The following is a 19,555-nucleotide window of genomic DNA, read 5'->3' on the forward strand; positions in this document are numbered from 1 at the left end:
GGGGGGGGGGGGGGGTTAGGGAAAAAGTCCTTATGGTTCCTTATCCGCAGTGGCGCCATCTGTCGGAATTCTAGAAAATTCTCCATTTTTTAGACGTGAATTATAATTTTGAGGGATCCTTGAGTTGGTTATTATTGCACGGAATACATCAAATTTCCGTTTTGTTCCGTGTTGTTAGGTTTTGTGAATTTTTAAAATTTTTTTTTGAGGATCTGTGTTAAAATTCGCAAGGGCACATGACAATTTCGTTGTGAATGAAATATGTTGAACGTTTGTTCAGGAATTTTGGGTGTATATAACAATTCAATCGAATTGTGATTATAAAAAACGTACTATCATGACGAGACGATGCGAAATCCCTACTTGTTCTCATATGCCTAGGAGAGAGTGGGGCAAAAAAAAGATTTTTTGACGCAATTCAAGCACAATAAATTTTTTTTTATGAAATAGTTTTTTGTCCTTTTTTTTATTCGTGGGAGTACTTATGAAAATAACAATTTTCCATTCAACAGAATGGAAAATTATTTAGAAATCTTGATGGGCGAAGATTTTGTCAATTGATTATTCGATTGAAATTCAGCATCACATTCTCCTTTTTCCCCACTGGATCTCCCCCTGGGCCAATTCTACTGAATGGAAAATTATTATTCTCATCAGTACTCCCAAGAATGAAAAAATATTTATAAAAAAAAATGATAAAAAAAATTTTTTGTTTGAATTTCGTCAAACAGTCGTTTTTTGACTGTTTCATTTTGCCCCACTCTCCCCTATATAAATATGTACAGTGAAAAACTATGACGTTCAGTGAAGGACAGGCAAGACCTTAGACGTATCCACGTGAAATTACGGCTGTATCAAAGAAATCAGATGTTTTTTTATTGTTCATTAGCCCCCGCCTGCAGAGCCATGGGCTCTCCTACTCATTCAATTTTTATGACTTTTCTCGTCGTTAGTGCTTGATTTTCAAGACCTTTCTGTCTTTAGCCGGTCTGATCTGACTCACTCCGTCCGTGCGGCCGAGATCCGCTTTTCGTTCTTTGAATCTCCGGAAAACGCATTATAACAAAGTGCAGGGAATTTTCTTTTCGTCGATTGCAGCTGTCAGTTGTTAAAATATTGTCGTCGGGTGGGATGATCAACGCAATAATGCTAATCAGCCTTGGAATTATTGAACTAATACGATTCCGTACATGTATTCCCTCTGGATGCGTGCCGACGTGTTGCGAGAAATAACAGAGGCAGACTATTATTATTGTAATATGCTCGTGTCTCCTGTAAGGCTCGTGTATATGCTGGGGCTACAAGCGCGATATGGTATGCACAGATACCCGATGTGCTCAGTTACGTCCCCAATGACTATGTATTATGCTGAACGTGTCGTCCTATTAGGGGGTTTATAAAGGCCATGTTAGAGGAGGATAGTTGAGTGTAAGTTTACTCATGTATAGTTTCGGAATAGTTTAGGAGTGTAGACCTCCTCTCATAGAACGGAGTACGAGAGAGTCCACATCTAATTCATGAGGAATAATTTTATTTGCTCTTAAACATTGCCCCCACGGAAAAATTACTCCTATTTATGTATGTGAAATATATGGATTTTATAGACTCCATATAGGCGGCAAATTTCGTATTAAAAAAAACTGCGGGCGGCTGTATCTTCGATACAGCTGTGATTTTACGTGGATATACACGGAGAGAAATTTTTGATAAAAATTACCCTACCGTTCTATAAAAGTGTATGATCAGTCGTCGTTTCCTCATTTCTATCCCGAAATTTAGTAAAAATTAATATATGATGATCAAATTTTATTCTGTGTTAGAGCAATTTTATCCTGACGCATAATAAATTTTACCCTACTGGTACAGTAATTTTTACTCTACCGGCACGGTAATTTTTATTTTCATCAGGATAAAATTTCTCTAACACAGAATAAAATTTGATCATCATATATTAATTTTTACTAAATTTCGGGATAGAAATGAAGAAACGATGACTCATGATACTAGATGACTCATGATGATAGACTTTTACAGAACGGTAGGATAATTTTTATCAAAAATTTCTCTCCGTGTACGTCCATGGTCTTTCCTTCTTTCGCGAATTTCCTACAAACTTCTTGCATTCCCTCGAATTTTCTGGAAACTCTTTGAATTCTCTCGAATTTTCTGGAAACTCCTTGATGATTTTCTCGAATTTTCTAGAAACTCCTTGAATTTTTTCGAAATTTCAAATAAAATGTCAAATTACCTCGAAATGTCTAGAATTTTCTAGAATTCCGATAGATGGCGCTGCACATAAGGACCGCTTCTCAAAATGACCGCCATAATAAAAACATGGACGTATCCACGTCAAAAAAACTTTCATCAAGAAATTTTGTATTTATCCTAAAGACGAGGACAATTTCTTGATGACAAGAAAGTCATTTCTCAAAGCAAGTAAAATTAAATTATTTCATTTATCAGTTTTTTAGCCTCGATTTTTAAACATTTTAATGCAGAAATCACTTGAATTGATTTGAGTACTCGTTTTCTTGATATGAACCAATTGCCCTCATCTTTCGGAGAAGTAGAAAATTTCTTGTCGTAAGATTTGTTTTCTTAGTGCGAAATATTGTGCGCTTGGTAATTTTCAAGTCATGATTTTCTTGATACAAGTAAAGATGTACTTCTCAAAAAACTCTTGTCTTCTCAGTGCATGACAATTCACTGTTTGGATGAAGAATACGCTTGGCTGAAGCGCGTGACTTATCGAATTAGCAGAGTGTTGACCGTTTGGTGGTGTTATCATTATTCAATCGATAATTCCTTTGAATATCAAATTTTGATCGTTTTTGTGAACAATTTGGTGTGAGAATCATTATATATTGACTCTTTAAGATGCAATAACAATGTTGACGAGAAGTGGACTAATTTAATAATTGAATTGAGGTGTCAAGTTAGTGAATAATTTTTCTCAAATATGAATTACTGATTTTTGTAATTGAATTTGTCAATTAATTTTGATGTTGTGTTTAGTACCTTTTTCTGTAAAAATAAAGTGAATATCGTTCTCTCCCTGAATTATAGTTGTAACCGTGAAAAATTCAATTGGAATTTGAGGTTTGGGATGAAATTATCGTGGGATTAATTTGTTTTGGGACGAGTAGAACCCGTTCAACCCTGAGTTTCAACGAAGAGACTTGCTTATACAAAAAATATTTCGCTGTCACAACTGAAACGTTCGCTGAAACAGTAACAACTAATATTCATTGCTCATAGGCTTCCTCTTTTCGTCACAGACAATGGGTTCTCCTGTGATGATGAAAAAATCATCAATCAGAATAGTTAATAGCGAATAATCAACATTACCTGTTGCATGTTATATATTGACTCTTTAAGATGCAATAACAATGTTGACGAGAAGTGGACTAATTTAATAATTGAATTGAGTTGTCAAGTTTGTGAATAATTTTTCTCAAATATGAATTACTGATTTTTGTAATTGAATTTGTCAATTAATTTTGATGTTGTGTTTAGTACCTTTTTATGTAAAAATAAAGTTAATATCTTTCTCTCCCTAAATTATAGTTGTGACGGTGAAAAATTCCATTGGAATTTGAGGTTTGGGATGAAATTATCCTGGGATTAATTTGTTTTGGGACGAGTAAAACCCGTTCAACCCTGAGTTTCAACGAAGAGACTTGCTTATACAAAAAATATTTCGCTGTCACAACTGAAACGTTCGCTGAAACAGTAACAACTAATATTCATTGCTCATAGGCTTCCTCTTTTCGTCACAGACAATGGGTTCTCCTGTGATGATGAAAAAATCATCAATCAGAATAATTAATAGCGAATAATCAACATTACCTGTTGCATTTTCTCAAAATCGAGACATGGCCTGGGCTGACGATGCGGTGGTCGATGACGTTTACGTGGACTGCAAGCACTCAACGAGTCTACATCCGTTTCGATTTGATAATGATGGTGGTAATAGTGATGATATAGGTGGGGATGATGTCTGGGCCGTGAACGAGGCCTCGGTGGCGGTCGTGGATCCCTCGTCGATGCATGGAAGAGCTTTGGTGGTGGTGATAATGATCTCCCTGGCTTGTGAGCATCGATTGGTGGTGATGTACGAAATTGCACTGGCTGAGAGATTATACTCCCGTTGCTTCTACTACTACCCAGCAAGCCTTGTACCTGTTTTGTGATGAATAATCATGTAAATAAATATGTATTAGGCAGGCATTATGGGATACTTGAGGATCGTGAGACCTCGGGTCAAGTTATTCGATCCGTTCATGTTCATTCGGAATTGAATGGCGAGTTATCAGTTTCTGTGCAATAATAATATTAATTCATTTCGATAGTTTTCAAATTGAGTAAAACGCAGTCTATTCTGTTTATTCTTTTCAATCTATTTTTATCAATTAAAGGCCCGAGTGTACTATCTTTCGAACGTTATCTCGATGGTTTTTTTCATCTTTCGTCATCTGAAATTGTCAATTGAGTCCTGCATCATGCAGAAGTTTTGAAAAATTATGAATGAATAATAACAAAAAAAGTAGAAGAAATTCTTAATTTTTTCAAAGAGCATTTTTAATTTATATTCTGAATAAGTTGAATAACAAGAAATTGAAAAATGTATCTGATTTACTGTGGCAAATGGGATATGGTGCCGGGGATATGTTGCCAGGGATAACCTTAAGCCTAGGAACAAGGATAATCTTTGCTTAAGATCCTAGATTATAAAAAACTTTGTTTTATATTTTTACAAAGATAGTTTCTGAACATATTTTTCATGATAGAAATAGAAAATTGAAAAAATATATTCTTTTAAAGAGATGAAAAAAGATTTGAATAATCCAGGATCTGCACCAAAAATTAACTACTAAATGGATTTATTGTGGATACTTTATGGAACAATTTAACTATCTTGTGACATGAAGCGATTATTTAGTGTGAAATAATATAATTCTAGCTGTCAAGAGCCATGGGAGAAACGTGACATTAAATTATATGTTCCTTTGATTGTTTATTGTTACTTTTATCATTTTCAAAAATAAATAAAAGGATAAAAAATACAATAAACCACTAGCTTTTTTAGTTTGTAAAATTTCCCATTTCAATGAAATTATCTAGTGAAATTAATTCTGAAAATTGAAAATGCTACTCAATTAAACTTTCATCATTTTCAGCGATTCCCATACCCATACCGAAATAAAATCAATGTTTTCATGAAACTGTACGAAAAAAGATTCAGAAACAAAATACACCGAAATGTCACATCCATTACTAGCCGTTGAATATTTAAAATGATTTTGTGACATGAGGTCATGTTTTCTCAGTGCATAAATAATCCAAAGAGAAAATAAAAGAAATCGACGATTACGAGGCTGAATTGCCGTACGGGATTTCGTGAAATTGCCGGATTTTTATGGAATTACCTCTTCATCGCTGGAGCCTGAGCCAGCTGGTTCCATCCCGGCTCTGCTAACTGGCGCCGAGGAAGTGGAAACGATCGTTGGTACGTCCAAACCGAGTGTTTGTTGCGACTGGGATTTTTCGGATTGGCTAGATTGCTGTTGTGTCTGACTGCAATGTCCCTGGGCACTACTATTACTGCTCACTTGTGACCATTTACGTTTCTCGGGGGCTGTTGCTGGTCTACATCCCTGAGATGCTATTGCTTTTGGACTATTTATCACCTCGAGCTCCTCCTCGGAGCTGTGTTGGTCATTGTAATTTAGGGACAGTAAGCTAGATTCACGCGATTGACAGTTCTGCAGTCTAGAGGTTGTTGCGGATCCTGGATGTTGTAATCGCGTTTCGGAATTGTCTGTTAACTCCTCGCTTGAGGTGCGCTGGAGGTAACTGAATGTCGTCGTTGATGCACAGAAATTTGGGTCCGATGGGAGGGCGCTGTCCGGAGCTGGAGGGCTTGACGGACTTCCCATGGCTAGAAATATATTTTTGCCAAGTGAATTCACGGAAAAACACGGTTGGATTTTCTTTATAACTATTCGTAATTCGCTTATATGACTACTCCAACGAATTTTTCGAGGAAGCTGAATTATTTCGTCATTTAATACAAATAGAAATTGAAATCAAGAAGAAAATTGAGTCGGACTCAATTAGGTAAATAACTTGAGGGGGGTGACTGGGTCAAAGGCTCATGGCATGCGCTCGAGAAAATTATCCCTTTTGATTTTGTGCATGAAACGAAGATAAATATGACGTCATAACATTCATTATTGACTTTAGGTCAAGTAGAAGTCAGAATGAAAGTGTAGAAGAACAAATTTCTTGCTTAATTTCAATACAGAGTTATTATATTTAGTTTTTGAAATAGTGAATTCACAACACGCACTCAAAAATTTCATAGACGAACCTAGCCAGTTCGATAGAAAATTCTATTGGAGTTCTATTGAACTTGCTCTGAAAATTCTATTTTTTTGGGCCGATTCTATTAACGAATTTCATGGATTTACTGCGCGTTTTTGTTTTGAGAGAATCAGTAGAATTTCATCGCTCTATGCAGGTTTTTCTATTGCAATTCCGTTTTTTTTGTCATTACATAGACAAAAAAATGGAAATATTTTTAATTGAAATGAGCAAAAATTAGAAATTCAATAAAATTTCCTAGCGAACTTTGCCAGGTATTTCTATGATGTTTTTTCGTACGTGAAATAATTTTTCATTCACTTTTTTAAAAGATACACGGAGATGAAAGTGAACAAAAAAACTGCAGGGAAAATTCAGTGAAGAAGACTGTCTTTCTTGGACTTTTTCAGTAACGACTCTTTAATTTTAATTTGAGTCTTCGATGTTGAAATAGTATATTTCAACAATACGAACAATATTTTTCATCACAATGTGGCGGAAATTGGACTTTTAGGCAATATGAAATGAGAGGGGTTAAGTATTGTATAATTCGCTTATATGACTACTCCAACGAATTTTTCGAGGAAGCTGAATTATTTCGTCATTTAACACAAATAGAAATTGAAATCAAGAAAAAAATTGAGTCGGACTCAATTAGGTAAATAACTTGAGGGGGGTGACTGGGTCAAATTTTGGCCTTTGGGGGGTTCATACCAGCTGCGCCCCCATCGGGAACTCTGGGTAATGCTAAGTTCTGGTGAAGCTTGATACTTTAAGAATAAGTGCTTCACTACACGTTGAATTTATATGAACACCTCATAAATGATATTTCATAAATGCTTTGAGAAGGGAAAGCGCAGAATGGGAAGTTCTGTACATCTACATGAGTATACATATTATTGAGTGTGATAGCTCAAAGGAGGTTGAATTCATTTATAGCAACTAGGTTCCGAGAAAATATACGTCAAATTACTTCAAGTTCAATATAAAAAAGTTGATATTTACCTATCAGTATCCCGAATGAGTAGGAGGTGCTATTCTACCTAATTACCATTTGGTTGTTACGAGGCTATTCTCCATGTACACTACAAAAACCAAGTGGCTGACAGCTATCTGAATTTAAGATGTCAGATGGGAAAAAACGTCTGAATCTTCAAGTGTCTGAAAATCTGACTAATGTCTGAAAATTTCAATCACAATTTCTGTCTGAAAATGGTGGTAGACATTTTTTGTGTCTGAAAATTTTCAGGTATTCATTTTCAGATATTTTCTGTGTCTGAAATTCAGTTATTTATGAGCGATTCAAACATTTCACTATTAAGATATCTCACCTGATTCAGACGACAAAGTCCATTCAAACATTAATTTTTAGAATATTTCTCATGTCTGAAAAGTTGACTCATCCACTGCAAAAACTAGGTGTCTGACAACCATCTGAATTTAAGATGGAGATGGCAAAAAACGTCTGAATCTTTAAAAGTGTTGGAAAATCTAACGGATGTCTGAAAATTTCAAACACCGCTTGTGTCTGAAACTGATGTTTATATCTTAATTTCAGACATCTTGGTGTCTGAAATTGAAATACCTCCATTGATTCAGACACATTTTAATGTCTCGAAAGTGTCTACAAAAGTGTCTGAAATTCAGACATTAGTTTTCGCAGTGATACGAATAAATAGAAAGATCTAGCGATTCCACCAGAAAATTCTATTGAATTTCTATTCACTTTTGACCGATTTGTTTAGAAATCTCCGCAGCTTATCCCCATTTCAATATATTTCTATATAAAACAACGTTGCGAAACATTCATCTTTTATTTCAATAGAATAGAAATGTTCAATGGAAAATATTTTAGAGAAAAAATCAATAGGATTCGAACCAATAGAATACAACTCATTCTATTGAGGTATTTTCCAAGTTTTTTTGTTTCAGTTTTTTAATACAATGAAAAAGTTTGGAAAATCCATGTTGAGGGACTCCTACAGAAATATCTCAATAGACAAAGTTGTATAGAAAGGTAGAATTCTAATCATGTTTTCTATGGAATTTATTCTTCAATGGAATCGGCCAAAAAATGATAAAATTTCTACAGAATTCACTAGGTTTTTCTATGAATTTTTTTCATCAAAAAAATCCTTTTATTATAATTAATTAGATTTTAATACGCAAGTCAGAACACTAGTTGCCTGAATTTTCACAATTTCCAATACTTTCATTGTCGATGTGAAACTGAAAACTGGAATTTCCTTCCGTGTGGAATCAACTGATTCGCCAGTAGAAAATTTTTTATATGAATTAGTCATTAAAACTTTCAAGATTACTTGAAAGGCAGAATAATAATTATTATTAGTTATTATTGTTATTATTAATTCTTCTGTATACTTGAAATGTTGAGAGCAGATTTGTGTTCTAGAATTTGATTCATACCAAAATCATGACAAAACACTTTTAAATTTTTTTTTAAATTTAAGTAGCAACTGCAAGACAAATTTAAATATTGTGCATTCGGATTCAATTTAACATAACATGATTGATGAAATTATTATTGATTTTTGAAATAAAAAAAAAATTGATAACCTTATTTTTCAAATTAATTCTGAAAATTTGAACACCTCCACATCAAAATAAAATTTGAATTTTCGTAGAGTTCTCCGAGAAGAAAATTTTTCAGTAACGCAATGAATAAGGGAGGATGGAGTAAAATGGACACTTGACTTTTTTAAAAATATTCATAACCCATAAATATATTCATCAATTGAGCTCAGTCTAGGCTCATCATAAGGGAGAAGAATTGTACTTTTTATTGAAAAAAAAATTACTCCATTTCATCAACAATTCAATGAGTTATTAGCATTGGAAAAAAAGTAAAAAATGTCCATTTTCCCCCAGCCTCCCCTATTTAATACGATTATCCTCAAAGTTTTCATCAGTGCACAGCGCCTTTTCTCTCAACATCTAAACAAAGACTCCTATGAGCGAATAGTGAACCATTGAAACGCATGCCCAGCCAACAATTCCCATTTTTGTCTCGTTCACATTCCCCACATCCCCTCGTGAGATTCAATTTCTCCTTCCGCTCTGCGAATCCATTACGGTCTGACACGGCAAAGTGTCAGACAAACAGGTTACATTATAAACGCAATGGAGATGTTGGTGGCAGAAATCATCTGTCATATTAAAACTTTCAGCTGGAAAGGAGCACTCTGCTACAGTTTTCCCTTTTCACATTTATCGAAAAATCATCTCAGTCTGTTTAGAACTTATTCTCTCACCGAGGGAAAAACAAGCAAGTTTCTCAGGCAATTCTTCTTTGGATAAACAAAATCTGTTGAATTTTTTCATGCGTGATAGTAAATATGTACTACACATAATGAAGCTAAAACTAGCGAAAGATTCGACAGCAGAAGATTCGTTTTAGGCGAATCTAGAGGTGTATAAATGTTTTTAAGTAATGTACAAATTCTTTCGCACTTAAAAACCATTTGTTCATATAATTATTTGACTCTCCTACACTTAAATATCCCTTAAATTGAATTTTCCGACGAATATTCTGCTAGTTTCAGCTCCATGTGCACATCTCTTGCTTCCACAGGGGTTTAAATTTTTTTTGGACAACTAGGGGAGGGTGGGGTAAAATGGACACTTTAGATTTTTTTAAAATTATTCATAACTCAGAAACAAATTGATCACTTGAGCTCAGTTTAGGCTCGTCATAAAGGGAACGAATTGTTTTTTGTATTGGAAAAAAAAATTATTAAATTTTATCAACATTTCAACCCCTCATTAACATTTAAAAAAAAGTCAAAAGTGTCCGTTTTACCCCAACTTCCCCTAACCCATTTTAGTGACGAAAATTTTTCATCTCAAGACAAATAATAAATGATTCGTCTCCAAATGATCAACACCAGTTCTATTTTTTGTTAAATTTCTACTTTCCATTTTTGGGGGTTCAAGCAAGCGTTATTTGAAAAAATATATATTTTTCTCTCAGTGCATGTTTCTGCTCCACAAAACCATCGAATATATCCCCTTTCGTTCCTGTAAACCGAAGAAATTCGTGTAATAAAATTCTATTTTCGAACGTGAAAGAAAGCTCTGTAGCTGGTCTCGCGCGAGCGCAAGTGTTGGCTAAGCGTTCGCACTCGATACATTCCCAGTTAAAATATGAAATGAGAGGGGTTAAGTATTGTTAAGGGAATTGGCATAGGATAATCCAAACGGAAGCCGCCAGACTGTCCATATTATCTCACTATTTTTTCTCTCATTATATGCACCGCACTTCGTGACCCAGCCATCAGCTGATCGATACACGTCACCCGTTGGTACTAACTTTCTGAAAAACATCGGAGTTACGAAGCAACTCGAGTTGAATCGAGCCAACCCCAGGCCCTTCTTACTCCCTTCCCCTTGGATTCCCGCTCTCTTTTGTATGTGATATATGCACATGTCTGACTAAAATGCATATCACTCGGTGTTACTACTGTCCTTTCGAGGCTCATGGCATGCGTCCGAGAAAATTATTCCTTTTGATTTTGTGCATGAAACGAAGATAAATATGACGTCATAACATTCATTATTGACTTTAGGTCAAGTAGAAGTCAGAAAGTGTGGAAGAACAAATTTCTTGCTTAATTTCAATACAGAGTTATTATATTTGGTTTTTGAAATAGTGAATTCACAACAGGCACTCAAAAATTTCATAGACGAACCTAGCCAGTTCGATAGAAAATTCTATTGGAGTTCTATTGAACTCGCTCTGAAAATTCTATTTTTTTGGGCCGATTCTATTAACGAATTTCATGGATTTACTGCGCGTTTTTGTTTTGAGAGAATCAGTAGAATTTCGTCGCTCTATGCAGGTTTTTCTATTGCAATTCCGTTTTTTTTGTCATTACATAGACAAAAAAATGGAAATATTTTTAATTGAAATGAGCAAAAATTAGAAATTCAATAAAATTTCCTAGCGAATTTGCCAGGTATTTCTATGATGTTTTTTCGTACGTGAAATAATTTTTCATTCACTTTTTTAAAAGATACACGGAGATGAAAGTGAACAAAAAAACTGCAGGGAAAATGCAGTGAAGAAGACTGTCTTTCTTGGACTTTTTCAGTAACGACTCTTTAATTTTAATTTTAGTCTTCGATGTTGAACTAGTATATTTCAACAATACGAACAATATTTTTCATCACAATGTGGCGGAAATTGGACTTTTAGGCACGCGGAACGTGCCGAAAAGTTCACTTTTCGTCACAGCGTGATGAAAATGACGTTTCAGAGATGAAAATTCATCCTTTGCCTCCCGTCTTCCTTTTCATTCAAAGTGAAAATTTCCAAAGTAGTTTTGTTCAACAATTCTCCAGATTGCGCAGTAATTTTTTGCGCGATTTTATTTATTTTTATTTTTACCGGAATTTGTTTCAAGTTCCAAGGGACTTGCAACTGGCCATCGCCCGAGGGCCTTCCGCCAAGTATTTGCACTTTATGTATCTAATAGTTGATTCTAAAAGAACGAGTCTGTTTGTGTGTTCGTTTTGCCGGCAGTGTGATTTTATTATTTGTGTAGATATGGAATTTTAAGCAGTCAGGATTAAGTCACTAATTTTGCTGGTGGAATGTGCAAAATCACGTTTTAAAGGTAAAATTCACCCTTTATGTCGCGTTTTCCCCTTGACTTCAAATTAAAATTCCTGAAATACAGTTTTGCCCTCCAATTCTCTAAACTGTACAGCATAATTTGTGTAATGAAATTTTAACTAGTCGTCTTTCATGTTTCAATATTTTTAATCCAAATATAGGGATCAAGTTGAGTCCATTTGGTCAATCTTAGAAATCTTAGAAGCGGACTAGTGACTGAGTAATGGTAATGGTCTCCCACGCAACATGACAGACTTCAACTTTCACGGCAAGACGATCCTATTTACTAATGAAGATGAAAGAAACGTGAAATTGTTTTATATCGAAATATCTCGAAACTGCCTGACCGCTAATCCTCAATTCTGATTGGTCAATGAGTCACGTGAAGTAGTAGCTGAAAAAAATTCCCGGTATTTACAAATTCTTCAAATGCTAAGAATTTTTTCTGTGTCATATTTATCATTATTTCATGTGCGAAGTTTATCTTTATATCAAAACACATCTAAATATAAAACAATTTCGTTTTATATCGAAATATCTCGAAACTGCCTGACCGCTAATCCTCAATTCTGATTGGTCAATGAGTCACGTGAAGTAGTAGCTGAAAAAAATTCCCGGTATTTACAAATTCTTCAAATGCTAAGAATTTTTTCTGTGTCATATTTATCATTATTTCATGTGCGAAGTTTATCTTTATATCAAAACACATCTAAATTGCCTAATTGTCGATCATAAGAAAAAAAACAGCATTTCTAAATTTTTTTCAACTCACAAATTACTCTTCACTTCCCAAATTTTAATTTTTTCATATTTATCATCCGCAAAAATGATCAGTTCTTGCTTCTCAGATTTTCATAGATAAATTCTAAACTCTACAAAATTCATGAAAATTCTTCGGTTTCCCAAGTAATTCGAGAAAAATCTTTGAAAATCTACGGTTATCTGGAAAACTGAAATTTTCCAAAGAATTCAAGAAATTTTTTCAGTTTTCTAGGAAATCAGTTCATAACCCTCTCCTCATTTTTCAACAATTACAGATTTTAATCAGATTATTTTAAAAAGTAAAAAAAAAGAATTAATCGAAGATTAAAAATTATTCATTGATGTTTCACTCTTCATTCTCTTAATTCTCTTCAAGTCATTATCAATATTTATAAAACATCTATGAGTATATGAAGTTTAATAAATTCGAATTCCTCATGTTCACAACGAATAGATAAGCGCGCGCGATAGCGCGCGCGCAGTTCTAGTAAAGTAAATTTTGAGAATAATGTCACGGGATAAATATGATCTAGACAAATTGTGTGCAGCTATTCAGTGGGATTATGCAGCCCTGACGAATGTCTGGAATACGCGACTAGTATCAATAGTAACCCCAATTTTTCGCCCATTTTTTACTGTTGATGTTTACTTACGACTAGAGGGCTCGTTTCCAGTGACACTGCCATCTTGAAACTCATCATCTGATTCGGTTCCCGAATCGTGATTGTCATCCGCCTGTGGATTAAAAAAATGTTTGAGTTCTAACAATGAATTCAGTAGTCATTCGACTCATCATATTGAACACAAAATACTCAATGTATAATACATCTATCGTTGTATATTAATTCTCAATGTATTCAGTCATTTGACTGTTTACATTGAACATCTTGAAATTGCTCCGAGATGAATGAAAAACAATAAAGTTCTCAATTTTTTTTGGAAACTCGAATGTTGCAATTTTTCCTCATTTTGCAGCTTTCGGTATTTTTTATTTGCTTTTTAAAGTGTTCAAGCTTCATTCTTTAGAATTCAGTAGCGAAGCAGTAAACCGGGTTAAGTCGATTTTGACTATTGGCCAGTTTTTGACGAATATCTGGGAATCTAAAAGAGATAGAAAAATTTTTGTCATGACCTTTTTTGTAGAGCCAACTGAGGGTTATAAAAAAGGTGATGAGCAAAATTTTGCTATCTCTCTTAGATTCCGAGATATTTGTCAAAAAATGCCCAAAAGTCAAAATCGACTTAACTCAGTTTACCGTTTCGCTACTGAATTGAAAGCACCTTCTGGGACAAAGAGGGAGGTGAAAGCTGAAATGACTGTCTCAAATGGTCATTCAATGACAAATAAAAGTCATCGAAAGAAAAATCTCAGTTACATAGACTATCGATGCCCCTTGACCATGTGAGCTGATCTCCCTCAGTCCATTATTCTGTTCTAATCTTCTTCATAAGGAAAAATGAATAATCAATTGAATGACGTGTATGATCGTTTGAAGAAGATTATGTTTCAAGTAAACATTGCATTGTCATGTAAATAAAATTTCATAGAAGTCTAATCTTCAATGAAAAAGTGATGACAAAACATCTCGAAATCCTAAAGAATTATTCACGTTATCTTCACTCGGCTCTCAGCTCGCTCCTGTCATGTTAATCATATGGACGTATCCAGGAAACATAAGTGTCATGTGTTTCCACAAGGCACAAGATATTGTGTTAGGTACATCAGTTCTCTATTCACACGGATGAAAAAATTCGATAGAAGAACCTAGCGAATTCGCTAGAAAATTCTACTGGATATCTGTTGGACGTTCTATTTTATTTTCTATTTCTAGTTTTTGGCCGATTCTACTGAAACGTTCAATAGAAAATATTTAATAGAAAAAATCAACAAAATTCGATTCTTCTATAAAATTTATTCTATTGAGATACTTTCTGTAGATCGTCCTCGGCTCAAATTTTCCAAGTTTTTTTGTTTGATTTTCTTGATGAGAAGAAATCAGTAGCGAAGCGGTAAACCGGGTTAAGTCGATTTTGACTTTGGGTCAGTTTTTGATGAATATCTCGGAATCTAAGAGAGATGGCAGAATTTTTCCATGACCTTTTTTGTAACCCTCAATTGGCTCTACGAAAAAGGTCATGACAAAAAAATTTCTATCTCTTTTAGATTCCGAGATATTCGTCAAAAACTGGCCAATAGTCAAAATCGCCTTAACCCGGTTTACCGCTTCACTACTGAAATTGAAAATAGAATGAAAAAAAATTGGAAAATTTTAGCAAAGGAAATCCTATAGGAAATATCGGAATAGAATAAGTTATATAGGAAAATGAAATTCGATTGACTTTTTGTATTGAATATTTTCGATTGAACATTCCAACAGAATCGGCCAAAAATTAATAGGAAGTTCAATAGAAGTGCAATAGAAATTTTCAACGAATTCGCTAGGATTTTCGATTATCTTTTTCGTGTGTGTATATTTGTTTCTAGTTCTTCAATCTTTCTTTTATTCTTCATGAGTAAACTGAAGCTTCAATATGAGGATTTTGTTGTAAGATAATAGTCTAACGAAAAAAATTTGGGAAAAAACTAAGCGAATTCGGCCGGAAATTGTATTGAATTTCTATTGAAATTCTATTGAAAATTCTATCCGTTTTGGTCAATTCTATTGGCAAATTCTGCACCTTTACTGCATGTGTATCTATAGAAAATGTCCAATAAAAACTTGTTTTATGGAAGCAATTAGTAAAATTTTGTATTTCTATACATCTTATTTCATTGAAACACTTTTTACAGAACTTCCTGGAGATGAATTTTCCAAGTTTTTTGCGCTCTATTTTCTTCGAGATTTTCTTCCTTTTTTATAAAAAAATCCAACAAAAACTTGGATAATTTCTATAGAAAATATCTCAATAGTATAAATTGTACAGAAAAATTGAATACTCAATCGAAACCTGCAGATATGCTGCCGAATTTTCCAACGAAATTTCTAGGTTTATTTATAAACTTTTTTCGCATGCGTGAAGTTGAATTTTGGGGAATCAAAGCAGAAGAATTTCATTTAGAATAAATTGTGCAGAAAAATCTAATTTTATAGATTTTTTCTATAGAATATGTCCCATTAAAAAAAAACTGGTAGATAAGTTGTGGAATTTTTAATCCAATCAATCGAAAACTAATACAATGTCCAACAGAAATCCAACCAAATTTCCTATCGAATTCTCTAGGTTTTTGTTAGTTGAATTTGTAAGTTGAATTTGATTTGTTTTCCTTCTAAAACTTGATGGAAAAAAATTTAGTCGAAGAATTTTCATAGAAACTATCTCAATAAGAAAAATCAAATTCTATTGATGTTGTATCGATTATAAAAAAAACGTCCAGAATTTTCTAATGGAATCGGCCGAAGACTAAAATTAAGTAGCAAAGTGGTAAAACTGTTTAAATCGACTCATCTCCCAGTTGAGTTTTTGAGGAATATTTCCGAATCTAAGCGAGATAGCGAAATTTTCGTGATTACATTTGTTGTAGCCCTCAATCGGCTCTACAAAAAAGGTCATAACAAAAATTTTGCTATCTCCCTTAGACTCCGAGAAATTCACTAAAAACTGGTCAATAGTCAAAATAGACTTGTACCGTTTTACCCCTTCGCTATTGATTTAATCCCGTAATGGGCTCCATACTATTGAACCCTCACGGTATAAAAATAAAAAATGAAACCGAAACATCTCAAAAAACGACACAATTCAATATTCCCGAATTTATTCGGATTTTTCATTAGACAGCACTCCACACCGAAAGTCCCCAATAATCAGTTCTATTCCTGTATTGGTAGGTAAAATGCATTTGATTTGTTTTCCTTCTAAACTATCTCAATAAGAAAAATCAAATTCTATTGATGTTGTATTGATTATAAAAAAAACGTGCAGAAGACTAAAATTAAGTAGCAAAGTGGTAAAACTGTTTAAATCGACTCATCTCCCAGTTGAGTTTTTGAGGAATATTTCCGAATCTAAGCGAGATAGCGAAATTTTCGTGACTACATTTGTTGTAGCCCTCAATCGGCTCTACAAAAAAGGTCATAACAAAAATTTTGCTATCTCCCTTAGACTCCGAGAAATTCACTAAAAACTGGTCAATAGTCAAAATAGACTTGTACCGTTTTACCCCTTCGCTATTGATTTAATCCCGTAATGGGCTCCATACTATTGAACCCTCACGGTATAAAAATAAAAAATGAAACCGAAACATCTCAAAAAACGACACAATTCAATATTCCCGAATTTATTCGGATTTTTCATTAGACAGCACTCCACACCGAAAGTCCCCAATAATCAGTTCTATTCCTGTATTGGTAGGTAAAATGCATTTGATTTGGTTTCCTTTTAAACTATCTCAATAAGAAAAATCAAATTCTATTGATGTTGTATTGATTATAAAAAAAACGTGCAGAAAACTAAAATTAAGTAGCAAAGTGGTAAAACTGTTTAAATCGACTCATCTCCCAGTTGAGTTTTTGAGGAATATTTCCGAATCTAAGCGAGATAGCGAAATTTTCGTGACTACATTTGTTGTAGCCCTCAATCGGCTCTACAAAAAAGGTCATAACAAAAATTTTGCTATCTCCCTTAGATTCCGAGAAATTCACTAAAAACCGGTCAATAGTCAAAATAGACTTGTACCGTTTTACCCCTTCGCTATTGATTTAATCCCGTAAAGGGCTCCATACTATTGAACCCTCACGGCATAAAAATAAAAAATTAAACCGAAACATCTCAGAAAACGACACAATTCAATATTCCCGAATTTATTCGGATTTTTCATTAGAAAGCAGTCCCCACCGGAAGTCCCCAATAATCAGTTCTATTCCCGTACTCAATCATCCAGCCTAATGTGCTCCACGATAAACAAAGAGAATCGACTGCTGTGATTTGATAGCAATAAAGGTAATTCACTCCCCCTCATCGATCTCCGGTGTGAGAACAAAAGAACAACATAATTTCACAGTTGAAAAAATAGCTCACAGTGCATGCATTGTCACAACAATGAGACCACCCTACCTTATCTTGATTTGGATCCTCGTTAAGTGAGTGAGTCCTCAGTTTGTGCGTTAAAAACTTCAGCATGTTCCGGCACTTTGATTAACAGTTGTTTATATTTACGATGAGTCCATTCCCCCCTCGATGAGACATTCGACAGGCCAATTATCCAAAATTTCCCTCTCACACAGATCCCGAGGAAAAATTCACACACCAAAACTCCACTGACAACATGAATTTCCACGAGGCTCTCTTATCAATGGTCAAGTGTATTGACTCCCAATCGCAAGGACACAGGCATTTCACCTGTCAACGCATTCAGAGTGTCCCTCCACCAACAAATAACCTCACTCCCAAAGCTGTTTAATCCCGATCATCTCGGCTTAATAATTTTTTTCACTCGATTTCAACTGCACTTCAGGACCGCTGGCACCGTTGCAGTACCTCCAACATGTTCTCTCTCGAGTTGAATCGATCACCCCTGCCCCCACCCCCCCGGCCGTACATTGTTAACCTCCAACCGAAGTGCCAGTCCCCGTCAATGCATTAAAATCCCGTTGAAAATGAACTCAAGACGAGTGAAAAACGAGACGATCCCCCGTGCCTACGAGATAAAGTTATTGTGTTCGCCGGTTAACGACAGTACCGTCGTAATCGACACCGGTAGCTTCCGTGCCGACAGTTCACTAGCATCTCGATTCACTCGATCACATTCACTACAATCACAACTGCCGCCACCTTCGTAGCAACTGGACACGTCTATGTGCCACCTGTATTTACAAAAAAATTCTAATCCAACCGCACTGCGATAGCCATAAGTGTCACGGTACTCGTAGTACTCGTTCCCTTGTGGCACAATCCTCATCACGGTTCGTGTCCTCGCGTCTCTCCACGCTTCGGGTTCAGCTCTCCAGTTCCCTCTCAGTCCACATTTTATTTTCGTTGAAATTGTCACCGTGACATTTAGCAGCGAAAATTATTCAGACGTGAAAATCGAAATTCCATCGTTCGAGGGGAGACGGTGGGACGCTCGCGGGCATTACCGAGTGCTGTGGAGTAATATGTAATGAGGAAATGGTCGGCGCTCTCGCACGTCTCACTTCAGCGTGATATTACGCCAGAGAAGCGCCAGGCATTCCCATCGGCCACAATTTCATTAGTCCCTTTCATTTTTTGTTGTCACCGTCTGGTCTTTGTCTTCGTTTGGACATTTTTCGGGGGTTCGGGGGATTCTCGCGCGGATAATGTCAACGGGGCTTCACCAATCGGGGATCGGTTCGATCAATTCGGTATTTTCGTCTCACGGGTGCAGCGAATCGGCCGGAATTTTTAAGGAAAAATCGGGGATTTCGACACTTGCCACTTGACGACTGCAGCAGTCGGGTCCGCCGCACGGTGTCTGAGCCTTCTACTCCCCTCTCAATCCTTTCCCACTACGTCATTACCCCCTCTCGGGCTTGCTCCAACTCATGCGTGGTGCACGGCTCCGGAGTTTCTGGGCTTCACTCTGGAAAATCTTTTATTTGAATTAAGGGGAGACTACTGTGAGTTTTTAAAGTCGTGGGTTATTGGAGTGCGACTTTTCATACGTTGACGATCGATTATGTAGATCTGACAACGAATAATTAGTGCAAAAAAAAATTTTTTTATTGTTCGTTTGCCCGAAAACGCGTAAAATGCTAAAAACAGTCCAGGGCCTCCAATTTTTGAGCTACAAGAGATTTTTTTTTTCGAAATTTCTGGAAAAATGTGGGGAACAGT

General features: G+C 35.3%; 1 protein-coding gene across 1 annotated transcript in view; it reads right to left on the minus strand.

Moving 5' to 3' along the window:
- Positions 1–19,149, minus strand: part of LOC107037832 (bromodomain-containing protein 4A) — a 23,156-nt gene extending 4,007 nt beyond the window's left edge. The window contains exons 1-4 of the mRNA XM_015256599.1: positions 17,816–19,149; positions 13,417–13,498; positions 5,430–5,941; positions 3,850–4,182 (exon numbers count right to left, since the gene is read on the minus strand). Coding sequence (XP_015112085.1) covers positions 3,850–4,182; positions 5,430–5,941; positions 13,417–13,498; positions 17,816–17,881 — 993 coding nt within the window. The 5' untranslated portion in view covers positions 17,882–19,149. The remainder of the gene's footprint in view (positions 1–3,849; positions 4,183–5,429; positions 5,942–13,416; positions 13,499–17,815) is intronic.
- Positions 19,150–19,555: the final 406 nt, after the last annotated feature.

The sequence above is a fragment of the Diachasma alloeum genome, unplaced genomic scaffold (genome assembly GCF_001412515.2).
Source record: "Diachasma alloeum isolate Michigan unplaced genomic scaffold, Dall2.0 Dall_scaffold_00271, whole genome shotgun sequence".
Lineage (NCBI taxonomy): Eukaryota > Metazoa > Arthropoda > Insecta > Hymenoptera > Braconidae > Diachasma > Diachasma alloeum.